This window comes from Perna viridis, chromosome 9, assembly GCF_037379345.1.
Source record: "Perna viridis isolate PV_CMFRI_1.1 ecotype Kerala chromosome 9, ASM3737934v1, whole genome shotgun sequence".
Lineage (NCBI taxonomy): Eukaryota > Metazoa > Mollusca > Bivalvia > Mytilida > Mytilidae > Perna > Perna viridis.
Genome location: NC_142453.1, coordinates 27,337,378 through 27,349,803, shown reverse-complemented (window position 1 = coordinate 27,349,803; position 12,426 = coordinate 27,337,378). Strand labels below are relative to the sequence as shown.

Here is a 12,426-nt window from a genome sequence, read left to right as displayed (position 1 = left end):
TGCTTTTGGACATATATCATTACACAATTGACCATATTTGAAGGCTAGAAGTATAATATATCAAATCAGAGCTGACAAAAATTATCGAAGTTGAATGTTTCTTCGGGAGCGTTACAAGGGTTCACCTGCATCGTATTAAATTAAAATGAAAATTTGACCACAGATAGATCTCTTCGTGTTGATCACATTTTACCCTATGTCAGAATTTGGCCAAACCTAACGGTTTTGGAGATAAATGCGAAAAACTTCTGTCTGACACCTATGTTCTATTCTTAGTAACGGCGGTCATGTATGTTAACGGATCAAAAATATCCATATCAGTTCTATTCAGAATAACCCAAGAAACATTCATACCAAGTTTGGTTCCAATTGGTTAAAAAAATGTTAAGGACGACAAAGACGGACGACAACGACGACAACGGACGCCAAGTGATGGCAAAAATGCAAATAAAGGGTCGTAAGAAGTTGTTCTCATATACATGTATCTCCAAAACCATTAAGTTTAGCCAAATTCATTTAAATGTTGGACTGATCCTTATTATAAGGCCTGCAAAAGTTTGCAGTGATCAGAATTGTCGTACTACTTCTTTTTAGAGTTATTGTCCTTGAAAGGCAAAAAAATGATGTTTTTGTAGTTTTCAGCCAATATCTTGAAAACTATAATGGATAGAAAGAAATATTTAGTTGATGAAATGATTCTTATGATGAGTCCTAACAAAGTCAAAATTGTCTGACAACTCCTTCTTAGAGTTATTGCCCTTGAAAGGCAAAAATTTAACAAGGTGAGCGATTCAGTCTCCTGTCAGCCTCTTGTAATTAAATTCTATCCAGTCTGGTGAGGAAATTTTTTAAAGTGATAACATTAAAAATAGCGAAAAAAACCTTGAAAACTCCATTAAGGCTTTAGCGGATAAACACAAAAATTTGACCTGATACGGATAAGATCAGTTCTAACTTCTCATGGGAACTGTCAGATTGATTAATTGATTATTGGGGTTTAACGCCCGAGCAGTAATGTTTCAGCTATATTCAAGCCATGCACATGAAATGGATGATAAAAAGAACATGAAATGATGATGATGATGAAATGAAAAAAAGGGATAATAGGGTCGACAAATTTTGATTGCCACTAGAAAAAGGGGGGATTAATAGGGTCGCACAATTTAGCATCCAGTGGCGGAGCGCAACGGTTCCTACTCATATCGAATACCACAGCAGGGTTCTATCACGAGCGAGGAACGTGGCATCTTTCCCAACATGGTGCACCACTATGGTTTGCGGTCTGGTTTTCCGTATTATAGCCTGACAACCCCAGCATGTAACACGCCAGCAGTACCCCATTCCACCACCTTGGGCACACAACCTACTTGCTCTGTGGGTAGAGCGTCCTAAAGATCTACCAGGAGAGCCGTCTCAAGGACATTTCTCAAAGTATCATTGAACAGTTCTAGAGCCAACTCATCTGACAGTTCTGCTACTAGAGACAGATCTTCTGACAGTTCTGCTACTAGAGACAGATCTTCTGACAGTTCTGCTACTAGAGACAGATCCTCTGACAGTTCCTCATGTCAGTTCTATGAAAAACCCCTAAGGAACATTCATATTAAGTTTGGTTCTTATTGGTCCAGTAGTTTCATAGAAAAAAGGTGTTAAAGAAAAACATTAACATTAAAAATAACAAAAAAAAAAAAAAACGTTGAAAAGGGGCAATAACTCCAAAAATGGCACTACAGATTAATACAAAAATTTCATTTCGAATAGATCTCATCATGCTGAATACCTTTTCCCATGTCAAATTTGCCTAAGCCTAACCGTTCTTGAGGTATACATGTGTATGCGAAAACTAGCCCCTGTGTTCCCCATTTTAAATTACAAGTTGGATACCACCACAATGGTCCTGACTTAACACATACATTTCTGTTATATACGGGATTTATTTCACTTCTATTTCTTTCCCTCTGTTGATGGCATCTTGTAAAAACTCCTCTCCTTATAGTATGCGTCGGCATCTCAAATTAGCAAACGCACGACGAGTTTAAAAAGGAAAAAAGTTAAAGTGTTTAATTTCATTTAACGAAATGACAACCTTAATAAAAACGAAACATTAACTTGGCTTATCTAATCGTGATGCATAGCTGCTGCTAAGTTTTATACAAGGTGTAACATGATAATTGTTAAACTAAAAAAGCTATTAATCCTAAATGAAAATAAGTTTAATAATCATGTTCCCTACGGTAGTTTCTTTAATTTAGCAGAATCTTCAGCGCAAACCACGAAACAAAGACTCGAACTACATGTACATGCACACTGTTTGCAATTAGTGAAAATTATCTACAATTATAGTACACATTTTTTGCAACTGAATCGATATTCATCGGCTCCAAGATGAGTACAATTGTACATGTGTGATAAAGTGACAGTTTTTGTCTTTCATCGCTATTAGAACTGTGATCAAAATGAATTACCAAGAATACTAGTTATGATCTGAAGATTCAGTAGAAATGTTACATTGATCTATGGCACTAGAATCCAACAAAGCACTGTCTTTCACATAGAACACTGATTCCATTTCGGATGGCGAGAGCGCCATTGTGTTTGGAGGTAAAATATCACACGGTGTAATTGAGTTTCGCTTCCTTGTTGGGTCGATTTGGATTTTAGAATCAATACAATTGCTTGTTGTATTACTTGAAGCATGAATCTCACTAAATGCATCCAGCTCGATGGAGTTTTGATTTTCTGAGGTGCAATCACTTACACTGAATGACGTCACAACTGAGTGGGTGGCCTTATTCAATGTCATGCATGGTTCTTGCTCTATACGAGAATTTGTGTTTTTCTGTTTCCGGAATAAGTCAAACAATCTTCTCCATCGTTCTCTTATTGTTTCAGATTTGACTTTAACTGCTACAGTTTTTGTTACAGGTACATCCATATTGACAGTGCCTTTGCATGCATGCGGATATCCAGACCTTCTTTCCGGTCGGCCATAATGGTAGAACTTGTAAATTTTCTTTTCTCGCGCTTCCCTCTTTCTCTCCCGATATAGACAAAAGTCTACAGAAACCCATACAGTTACAAAGAATATGGTGACACCGATTATGACAACTGCTAGAATAGTCTTTTCCATGGCATTATGTTTTCAATGTTAACTATAAAAATACAAAACAGTATTGAGTATACGAGTACGGTAAGCAAGAAAACAATATGTTATTATCGCTTCACTCATAAATGTTAACAAAGCTCTCAGAATTCTGCGTTATCGTATTCCATCTTCTTCATAATACACATTGCATTCTTGTGGAAAGTGTTAAAATCTATTGGACTTTTTAAGGGTGTAGACCTAGGTTAAGGGGCATATATTAAACTCTTACAAATCACTGGTACGCTTGTGGAAACTATTTGACATAAATTTCATGTAAGCAGCAAAGTAATTTGGATTTATTTCATTCTGTTTCAAATGAATGCTTGATAGGCTTTGGTGAAACTGAACACTGATTTCAAGGGTTAGGTCAACCTCCTCAAGAGGAGAGACAAATGTACATCTAAAAGATTTTTTTCATCGAAATATTTTTTTTCTCTTCGCAACGCGGAAGAGGATTTGGACAAACCGGTGCCCGTCCGTCACACTTGACTTTGTGGAAGCAATTTCTCGAAAACCGCCCAACGGATGTTATTCAAATTTTGTTGGATTGTTGGTCACCTTTTTATTTGGTTGATATTTTAATCCGACAATATATACAGGATTAATGGGAGGGACAATGTTGAATTTGTACCTACTACATGTAACATTATAGGAACACTTTTTGGACGCATTCGTCGGAAACCGCTCAAAAGATTACCTTCAAAATTTATAGGATTGTTTGTCAGCTAATTACATTGCATGTAGTTGATCATATTGCGCTGCCATTTCGATTTGACACATTGTACAGGAATTATAGTATTATGTATGCGCAACATATTGGACACCGCTGTACGAATTTTGTTCAATTTTTGGAGGATTATTAGTCGCAATATGTACATGTACAAATGTAGTTGGTCATAGTGCACTACGAATGATTCTGTATATGTGATCTTTGTGCTTTGAACAACTTTTTTTACGGCTTCGAAATGACATATGGCTACGCGTAGTAGTCTTCTTGTTTAGTTAAAAAAAACTGAACGTTTTTGTCATTTTAGCCGATAGTTCGACGGTTAAGAAGTTACAAAATGGAAGTTCTTATTATTGCGAATTTAAGTCGGTTGCAATTTTTCGGAAAAAAAATATTGCAATGTTTTCTTAATTTACATGAAAAATGTACATGAAAAGTTTAATTTTATTATCATACACGCTTTTTCAAATATTGTTGAGCCCTAATGTAATTGTTTTGTAGATGAAACAAAGCATACAGTTGTAAGTAAACATAGATGTACAAGCCAGCCACTTACCGTATGGTAACTAGCGAGCTCTAGCCCTCATAATGCAACTGCCATCCAACAAACAATGGGTCTAATTATAAAAGAGCTGGAACGAACCTTGAGTGCAAAATGTAAGACTAAGAAAGAAAACAAATGTATATTGGTATATGCTAAAAAGAGATTGTGATTATTGATGTTATATGGGGACCAACCATTTCATTTTGATAAGACCAGGATCAAATTTGGAATAAAAGAAAGGAAATGGGTTTTGATGATAGAAATGGTCTTACATGTAACACAAATATGGGAGAAAATATTTTAAAAAGTCGAGTACGAGATTTAAACAAAAAAAGAAAGATAGTAGGTAATTAAACTCAGGTATTTTCTCTCGACCCTCCCCATAATAGTAAAATGGTTGATTCCTATAACTCTATATTGACACTTATAAATTTCATAATTGAGTTGTGTTATAGAGTACCAAAATAGCCTATACGTATTCAATAAACAGTTCGGGACCTACGTGTACATGTATATATATATATATACATGTTAATCAATTAATTATGGGCTATATATGTATGTATATAGAGGCTATCGATATAGCCCATAATTAATTGATTGGGTAAACAATTAGCACGATGTTATGATAGACTTACCGTCCTTCTTATTGAACTTAAGTTAATTTGTTACATTTTTTTTTTTTTTTTTTTGTCTGTTTATTTTTATCATATATCAACAATCGGTGTTCAGTATAATGTTACAAAGGCCTATTTACAGCACAATATACGTTGTTTTTCCCCATGCGACACGGTCTGTTGGATTGTTTCCCTAAAACACTAAACCCCTCCCCGAAAATCAAATGGTCGCTGCTTAAATCCAATTATAAAAATACAGTCAAACCTGGTTTAGTGACCACCTACAATTACTTGTCTTACACTGTAACAGAGTATGATTGAAATATCCCTGTGTTGTGCATCATATCTAAAAATGTACTGTATCTTTATGTGACTTTGACCTTGGAAGGTCATTTAAGACAGGTTTGACTATATGCGTTATAGCCAAGTATTACTCAAACCTTTTATTGTCTACAGAATTTACAATTACGTTTTTAATATTCCTGAACTGGGATTTATAGTAAATTTTCCTTTGACAATAATATCTACATGAAATCACTGGGTATTACCCTTGGTTGACAGGGTTGTATATTAAAATCTAACAAGAATGCAAAATAAGACCTTATTGGTCCAGAACAACGAATTAATTCGTAGTTCATATAAAATGAGTAGATCGTGAACAGATCGATAGCAGATGTCAAGTATTGCAGCTTGATCGTGAACAGAGGATTTTGTGGATCTTGAATAACAATTCTCTGTCAAGCTTATTACCATGGCACAGGATATTGAGTAAGGTGTCTTATATTGATAAACCATAAAAATATCAAACCATTTCATAGCCAATTCTTATAAATTAATTTTAAAACATATTTTGACCTTTAAACATGAGAAAAGTAGCTCATAATTTAACTGAATAGGGGCGTATCAATATTTTTTTATCCATTAAGATATAACAAAATTAGTTTAACCAATCAGATTACAATATTTATCTCAAATAAATTTATATCAGTATAGAAAAATACTGCATATTCAATTTTATTATTCAACAGTAAAATAGATAGTGGATCTTTAGTCTTAAATTTTTTTTTTTTTTAAATCCCAATCATGAAATGATGCGTGTAGTTATATGTAAACATTTAAAAATATATGGCAATACAAATTATGTTGCCTTATGCATATTATGAATAAGTGTGTTAATATAAAAGATGCACAGTTACTTCATATCCTTTGCATGTGGTAATTATTTGTCAGACGTAGAAAAAGTAACAACATTGTTGTTCACAATCCATCTAACATCTAACTTTTACGATCAAGCTACATCACTTGACATCCGTCATTTATACGTTCACGATCATTTCTCTCTCTTGACAGTGTGACAGGGATACTGATCCTCATTCTATTTGAAGGTATAATTCTATTACATAATGGCTACTAACTACTATATGTGTCTAATGTGTCCCTTAAAAAGTCCTCTATGGGTATTCGTAAAATCCTGTTATCAAACCATATTTCTCAGTACTTGTTTTGGTGCTTTCAAAATGTTCTTTAAACTTACCGTAACTTAATTTCGAGTCTCGGTAATATTCCAAAGTGTATTCTCAGGCTTTCTTACCATGTAAGCCTTAGTGACCACCTGATATGTTCAAGCGAGGTCCTAAAATACTCCCAAACCACTCTGGCTTAGAGATAAACAAACGAATTCTTAATTATACTGTATTTACAAGATGTTTTCTGTTATGTATCTTTCATCTTTTATTTGTATCACATCAATTATTTCGTTCGAACTAGCCAATAAGGGATGACTTTTGTAATTAAACTTGGATATCATCACGATGCATCCTATTGGGTTGAATTATTTATGTAGCAATCGCTAGTACATGTATTACTGGTTTTTAAGTAAACATTAGGAGTTCAGATCAAACTTCAACAATTAGACAAAACTTGTTCGTCTAAATCTGGGCATTTTTTTCATCCTTTTTATTGTTGAACTTGGCGTAAAACCAATAGGAAATCGATTATTCTCCTTCTAAAAAAATGGTCTTAACTTTCATCATTTGTATAATTTGTCTTATCCATCGTATTTTTCTTCTCGTTTTTTTGCGATGATTTAATTTCCTTTTACGGTTACTGGTAATGGTTTTATGGCATTTGGAATTTTGCAATCCAACCAAAAGTAATCGACCCTAGTTTTATTCAAATTAATTTTTAATTACTCATTAAACATATTTTTTCTTTATTTGGTTGATTTACTGTGTGTGTGTGGTTTTTTTTTCGATAACCAATAAATTTGTACTAGGTGCTCCATAATCCCTTGAGGTAAGAGGTCAAGTACTAAACATGTTTAATATACAGACATTCCAATATTGTTTAGATTGCACAGTTTTTTTTTTTTTTTTTTTTTTTTTTTTTTTTTTTTTTTTTTCATTCATTCATTTATTTATTTATTTATTTATATGTTGTTGCATAGTTCCAAAAATGTCAGATTCCATACAAAATGATGTTTTCCGAATTGAAAGATGGGCACATCTACTTTATCATATTCCGCCTGAATACGCCCCTGTAAAATGGTGTATAATTTGTGCAAAACGTCGGGAGGAAATAATATTTTTTCGCCAAATAACTTGCTGCACATAAAAAAAGAATCGTGTCCTGTCTTTCAACCAAAGTTAAGCTTCCAAATCCTTCTTATTAAATAAACATGTGCATACATGTACATGTACATGTACATGTACAGGTACAAGTACTAGTGTGGACAAACTGTGCAGATGCATAGATGTATACAGAAAAAAAACTGGTAACGAAACCAGAATACACTATACTGATAAAGATCAATACATGTATGATCGATTTACAGGTTTCACAGATATATAACTGAATGTGTTCTTTTTACTTTAGTTTTGTCTTTTAAAGTGTTTTATAGGTTTATATGACCTAATTGCGTTCCTACAAATGTAAGTATCATTGGAACAGAAGAATGGAAAGCTATATTTGTATCGGTTTCTTATAGGATACAGGTTGTATTGAAACTTCATCTTTGTAACGGGTTTTATATACTTTTTTTTCGGGTACATTTTGAGACAATGAAGAGATAAAGTAGACAATGATTCGGCGAACACAATAGTGTATTAAATATCAATAGTCCGTTTATGTTTCAGCGTATCTAAATAAGTGAATTTTTTGGATCCGTTGATGATGTCTACTTGTTGTGTCTTTTCTGTTATGTTTTCACAGTTTGTCAGCATTTGGCAACTATCTTCATCATTTTTAACAATTAAAGAAACAGCAGATAACAGTTGGTCACGTTTGTCCTTCAGCTTTTCTAAATAGGACATTTTGTCCGAATCGTCGGACGCGTACCCGTTTTTAGGAATACTCTGGTCTGTGGTCATCTTCTGTTTTGCCTTTAATATTTCTAAATATGGTAATTTACCTGAACCTTCAGAGTTGTTATCGTTCACATGAAGACACTTAAATGAAATTTCGTTTTGTTTTTCCTGCAAATTTTCTAAATATGGTAATTTAACAGAACCATCAGAGGTACATGTACTATTGTTCAGTGGAAGACATTTACATGTCGTCGTCACTTCTTTTTGTTTTTCTTTTTGCTTTTCCTTTAATTTATCTAAGTAAGACATTTTGTCGGAATCGTCGGATGTGTATCCATTTAAAGAAAGATAATCGATTGTTTTAGTCCCATTTTGCTTGTTTTTTAGTTTCTGAAAGTAAGACTTTTTTTCACAGTCATCCGAAAAGTCTTTATCTACTGAATACTGCGTTTCAAATGTTTTTCCGTTTTGTTTGTTCCTAAGAGTCTCAAAATATGTCGGTTTTTCGGACTTGAATTCACAGTTTTTCTCGTCGTCGACATACTGTTGACATTTTAACTTGTAGTTTAGTTGACCACTCTGTTGTTCCATAAGTTTAGCCAAATCCCTTGCCACTGGATGTTGCGTTTCAATGTTAAACGAGCTTGAAGGTGAAGGACAAATGCGTAATGGAAAATTTTTCCCGTTGTGCTTCACTTTTAATTTATCCAAATATGACGACTTTATTGATTCAGTGTCGACGCTCATACATGTAAAATCTAAGCAAGATGGGGTTATAACTGATGCATTACTGAATAAACTAAGCCTATCGCTCGGCACAAGAAATACGTCATCATCTCTGTAAGATGACGTAGACAACAGCCGTTCTCGCGGCATCCCGGTTTTACGAATGTTTGCCGTACCAATTTGATGAACCATTGTTCTACCATTGCTGTTGTTTCGAATGAGACCATTCGGAGGAAGATTTTCTGCTTTGTTTTCGTTTTCATGCATATTTAATTCTTCGTCACTTATATGTGCCAAGCTCAATCGAGTTTCACACATTCGATCTTGTTGTGCATCTTTTGTACTTACGATTTCGTTTGGATCTTCGTTAACAGACGGATTAGTGGTCTTGTCATCTACCTCAATGTAGCGGTCTTGTTTGTCTTCATAAGAGTTGATTTCAGTTACATGATGTCCATTAACCGTAATTATTAGAGGATTTGTTTTTATAAGAGATTCCTTGTCGGACTTCGTTGTTTCGCCCCCTTTCAATTTACAAGAACATGTTCCATCACTGACATTCAAAGTGTCGTATTGTGCTGATGCTCTTCTTAAACGTTGGACACTCGCATCCGGCAGCATTTTCAAAATTGACATACCTTTAGGTAAGGAATGTGGAAAATCGAGTCGTTTACTCTTTTTTCCATAGTGATAGAATTTATTCTGTTTTCCGGAACGACTTTCAATTCGGCGTTTCCGAAATTTACAGAAGTCTACAGTTAGCCAAACAATACCAATTGTAAGCGTTGGAATAATAATAGAAAAGATCAACACCCATTTCCACGTGTTTGGTAGCTCCATGATAGAGAGTTGGGTGAAAAGTATACCTAACTATGGCACAAGTACTACACCTACATTACTGGACTGTGTATTCTAAGCAGCTACATAGGTGCTGTCAAAGAGCTATGGTGAACTACGTACACATTTCTAGAAAAGCAACAAAACAATTAGGGTCAGTATCATTTTCTAAGTCATATTCAATGTATCTAGTCAATGTAAGACTTTCAGAAAGATACATGTATGGATAGACCCTATATTAAAGTAATTCATGGCACATTTAGATAAAAGAAAGTGTCTTTACCACTAGTTTGTATCTCTATATAAAAAATGATATTCTTTTACATATGCAGAATTTCAGGTTAGGAGATGTAAATAAAATTAAAGGCCGAACGACCGAGGTACATGTGAGAAAGATTTGGAGATGGAATCTGTGATTTTATGCAAATATGTATTTTTCCTAATTTTAGGGGGCGTACGCTGGTTCCATCACGATGCATCTGTGTCTGATATTTGAAGTAAAGATAATTTTTAAAAAATACTTGTACAATATAAATTTATCACAAATTTGAGAGAAAAATCGCTTGTTGCGATGTAACATTTTACAATCATACCAAACTATCGCGACATCAATACATAAAAAATAACCGGTACTTATACTGTATTATTTCAATGTCAAAAGATAACTTGTTTTACTTGTCATAGAACAAAAACCAAACTTATCAAAATAGAAGCAAGAACAACGAATATTTAACATGCATGTAGCAACTTAAACATGTACAGTTTTGTAACAGAGAGTCTATTCTGATTTACAGAAACTCAGCTGTGCTGTACTACGAAGCATAACAGACACTTAAACCACTCATAAATAATAGTAATAAAAGACATTCAAATGAAATAAAAGCTTCACAAGTGTAATTCCCTACCTGTTCCACCGTTAACCGTCCATTTGGTATGTTTAATATTGGAGTTAAGCCTATAATTTGGTACGCAAATAAAGTTGCTAAATCACTGCACGAAGATTGCAAATATCACGCATTAAATAACATGAAGAGGATATTAATTTCAATCTAAGAACATTAGAATAATCTGTTCGGCATATATTTCGAGATCAATTATCGATCAAAACCTGTGGATTTCTATTCTTTAAAGTTACTCTAAGCTGGTCTTTCATTCATTCATTCAAGTTAACCAAAACTTTCAACTTTGTACAATGGAAGCCATAGACTGAATGGAACATGTATTGTTTACTCTTGCCATACAACAACTGAAACGTTATTTGGTTTTTGGTGTACTTCTCTTGTTCTTTTAAAAGTATATTATAGGAACTATTTACATTTCTCATGCAGCCTTTCACACTTACAGGAAATGATTGCGCCGCTGAAATTAGGTCATCTTATAAAAAATGCATTAAAGAGTCAAGATGGTCCTCTATCAGTTCATATAAAATCTTAAAGACTTATAACAACTTAAGATCGAATTCAAGTAGGTATCGGATTATCGAGGTTTATTTTATATGTAACTATAATGAATAGACGGTTGCATGTGTTAAAACATTATTATGACAAACAAAAGCCCTCTCCTAATTCTGCCTGAAATAGGAAGGGAGCTCCCTCGTTTTGTTTATCTCAACCTCTTTGCCAATCTGGATCTCTTTTACATACGAGATCACGTTTATTTCGGGCATTGCCGGAACATATCGAGGTGTAACAAAATTAATCGTTTAGATGATTTACTTCTGAACAGTCAATCAGACGGACAGATAGGCCCGGTACACACTGTGCGATTTGTCCGATATAGTTTTTGTCGTATACCCGACAACGTTAACCCGGTACACACATTCGAATTTGCCGTTTAAAATAGTTCCATTATTTACGTACCAAATAGGAAACCGAGCACTGAAAGTTGATAGGTTACTCATCGAAAACACTGCTCTTAATCGTAAGACAAGTGAAGTGGTGTATTGTGAGTGTGACTGTATAGTATACACTGTACGATTTGTCGTGGAAGACGGACGGATTGACAGCGGTATGCCACATTAATTTTACTTGTGTCAAAAGATGAATGTGTAGAACCTGTATATGCGCATAAGTAGCCAGGAAAACGTTGGATGAAAGGTACAAAATGTACGTTTTAGCAGTTGTTGTAATGTTCGAGGTTTTGTGATGCAAAACTCTCATGTATACATACATGTATATTTTGTATTTAAGGGGGTGTTACTGTTATATACCGGTTGACATTTCCACAAATCCTGAAATAAAAAGCCCCTCGGGCGCATATTGCACAGTTATTATAATGAGAAACAAAAAAACTTGTGTGACCTTGACTTAATTTGCAATCACTCTATAAGATCAATTTATTGAATGGCATAACATATTATCTGAACTATTTTCGACGTATACATTGAACAGCGTTTACATCATTGATTGTTAATTTATTTATTGATAAAATGTCAGAAAACTTGCAGGTACATCTAGTAAGTTATACAGCACAGCTCACTAAAAATCCTGGTAAAATTGTTGAAAATACGTAAACTACCGATAACT

The 12,426-nt window shown here is 34.1% G+C and overlaps 1 protein-coding gene across 1 annotated transcript; it reads right to left on the bottom strand.

The window, feature by feature from the left end:
- Nucleotides 1-719: 719 nt before the first annotated feature.
- Nucleotides 720-10,908, bottom strand: LOC148607571 (uncharacterized). The gene is made up of 3 exons (XM_088546897.1): nt 10,807-10,908; nt 4,429-4,535; nt 720-3,152 (listed from the first exon to the last, which is right to left on the bottom strand). Exon 3 carries the CDS (start codon nt 3,128-3,130, stop codon nt 2,474-2,476), a length of 657 nt encoding a protein of 218 aa, XP_088403023.1. The 5' UTR covers nt 3,131-3,152; nt 4,429-4,535; nt 10,807-10,908; the 3' UTR covers nt 720-2,473.
- Nucleotides 10,909-12,426: the final 1,518 nt, after the last annotated feature.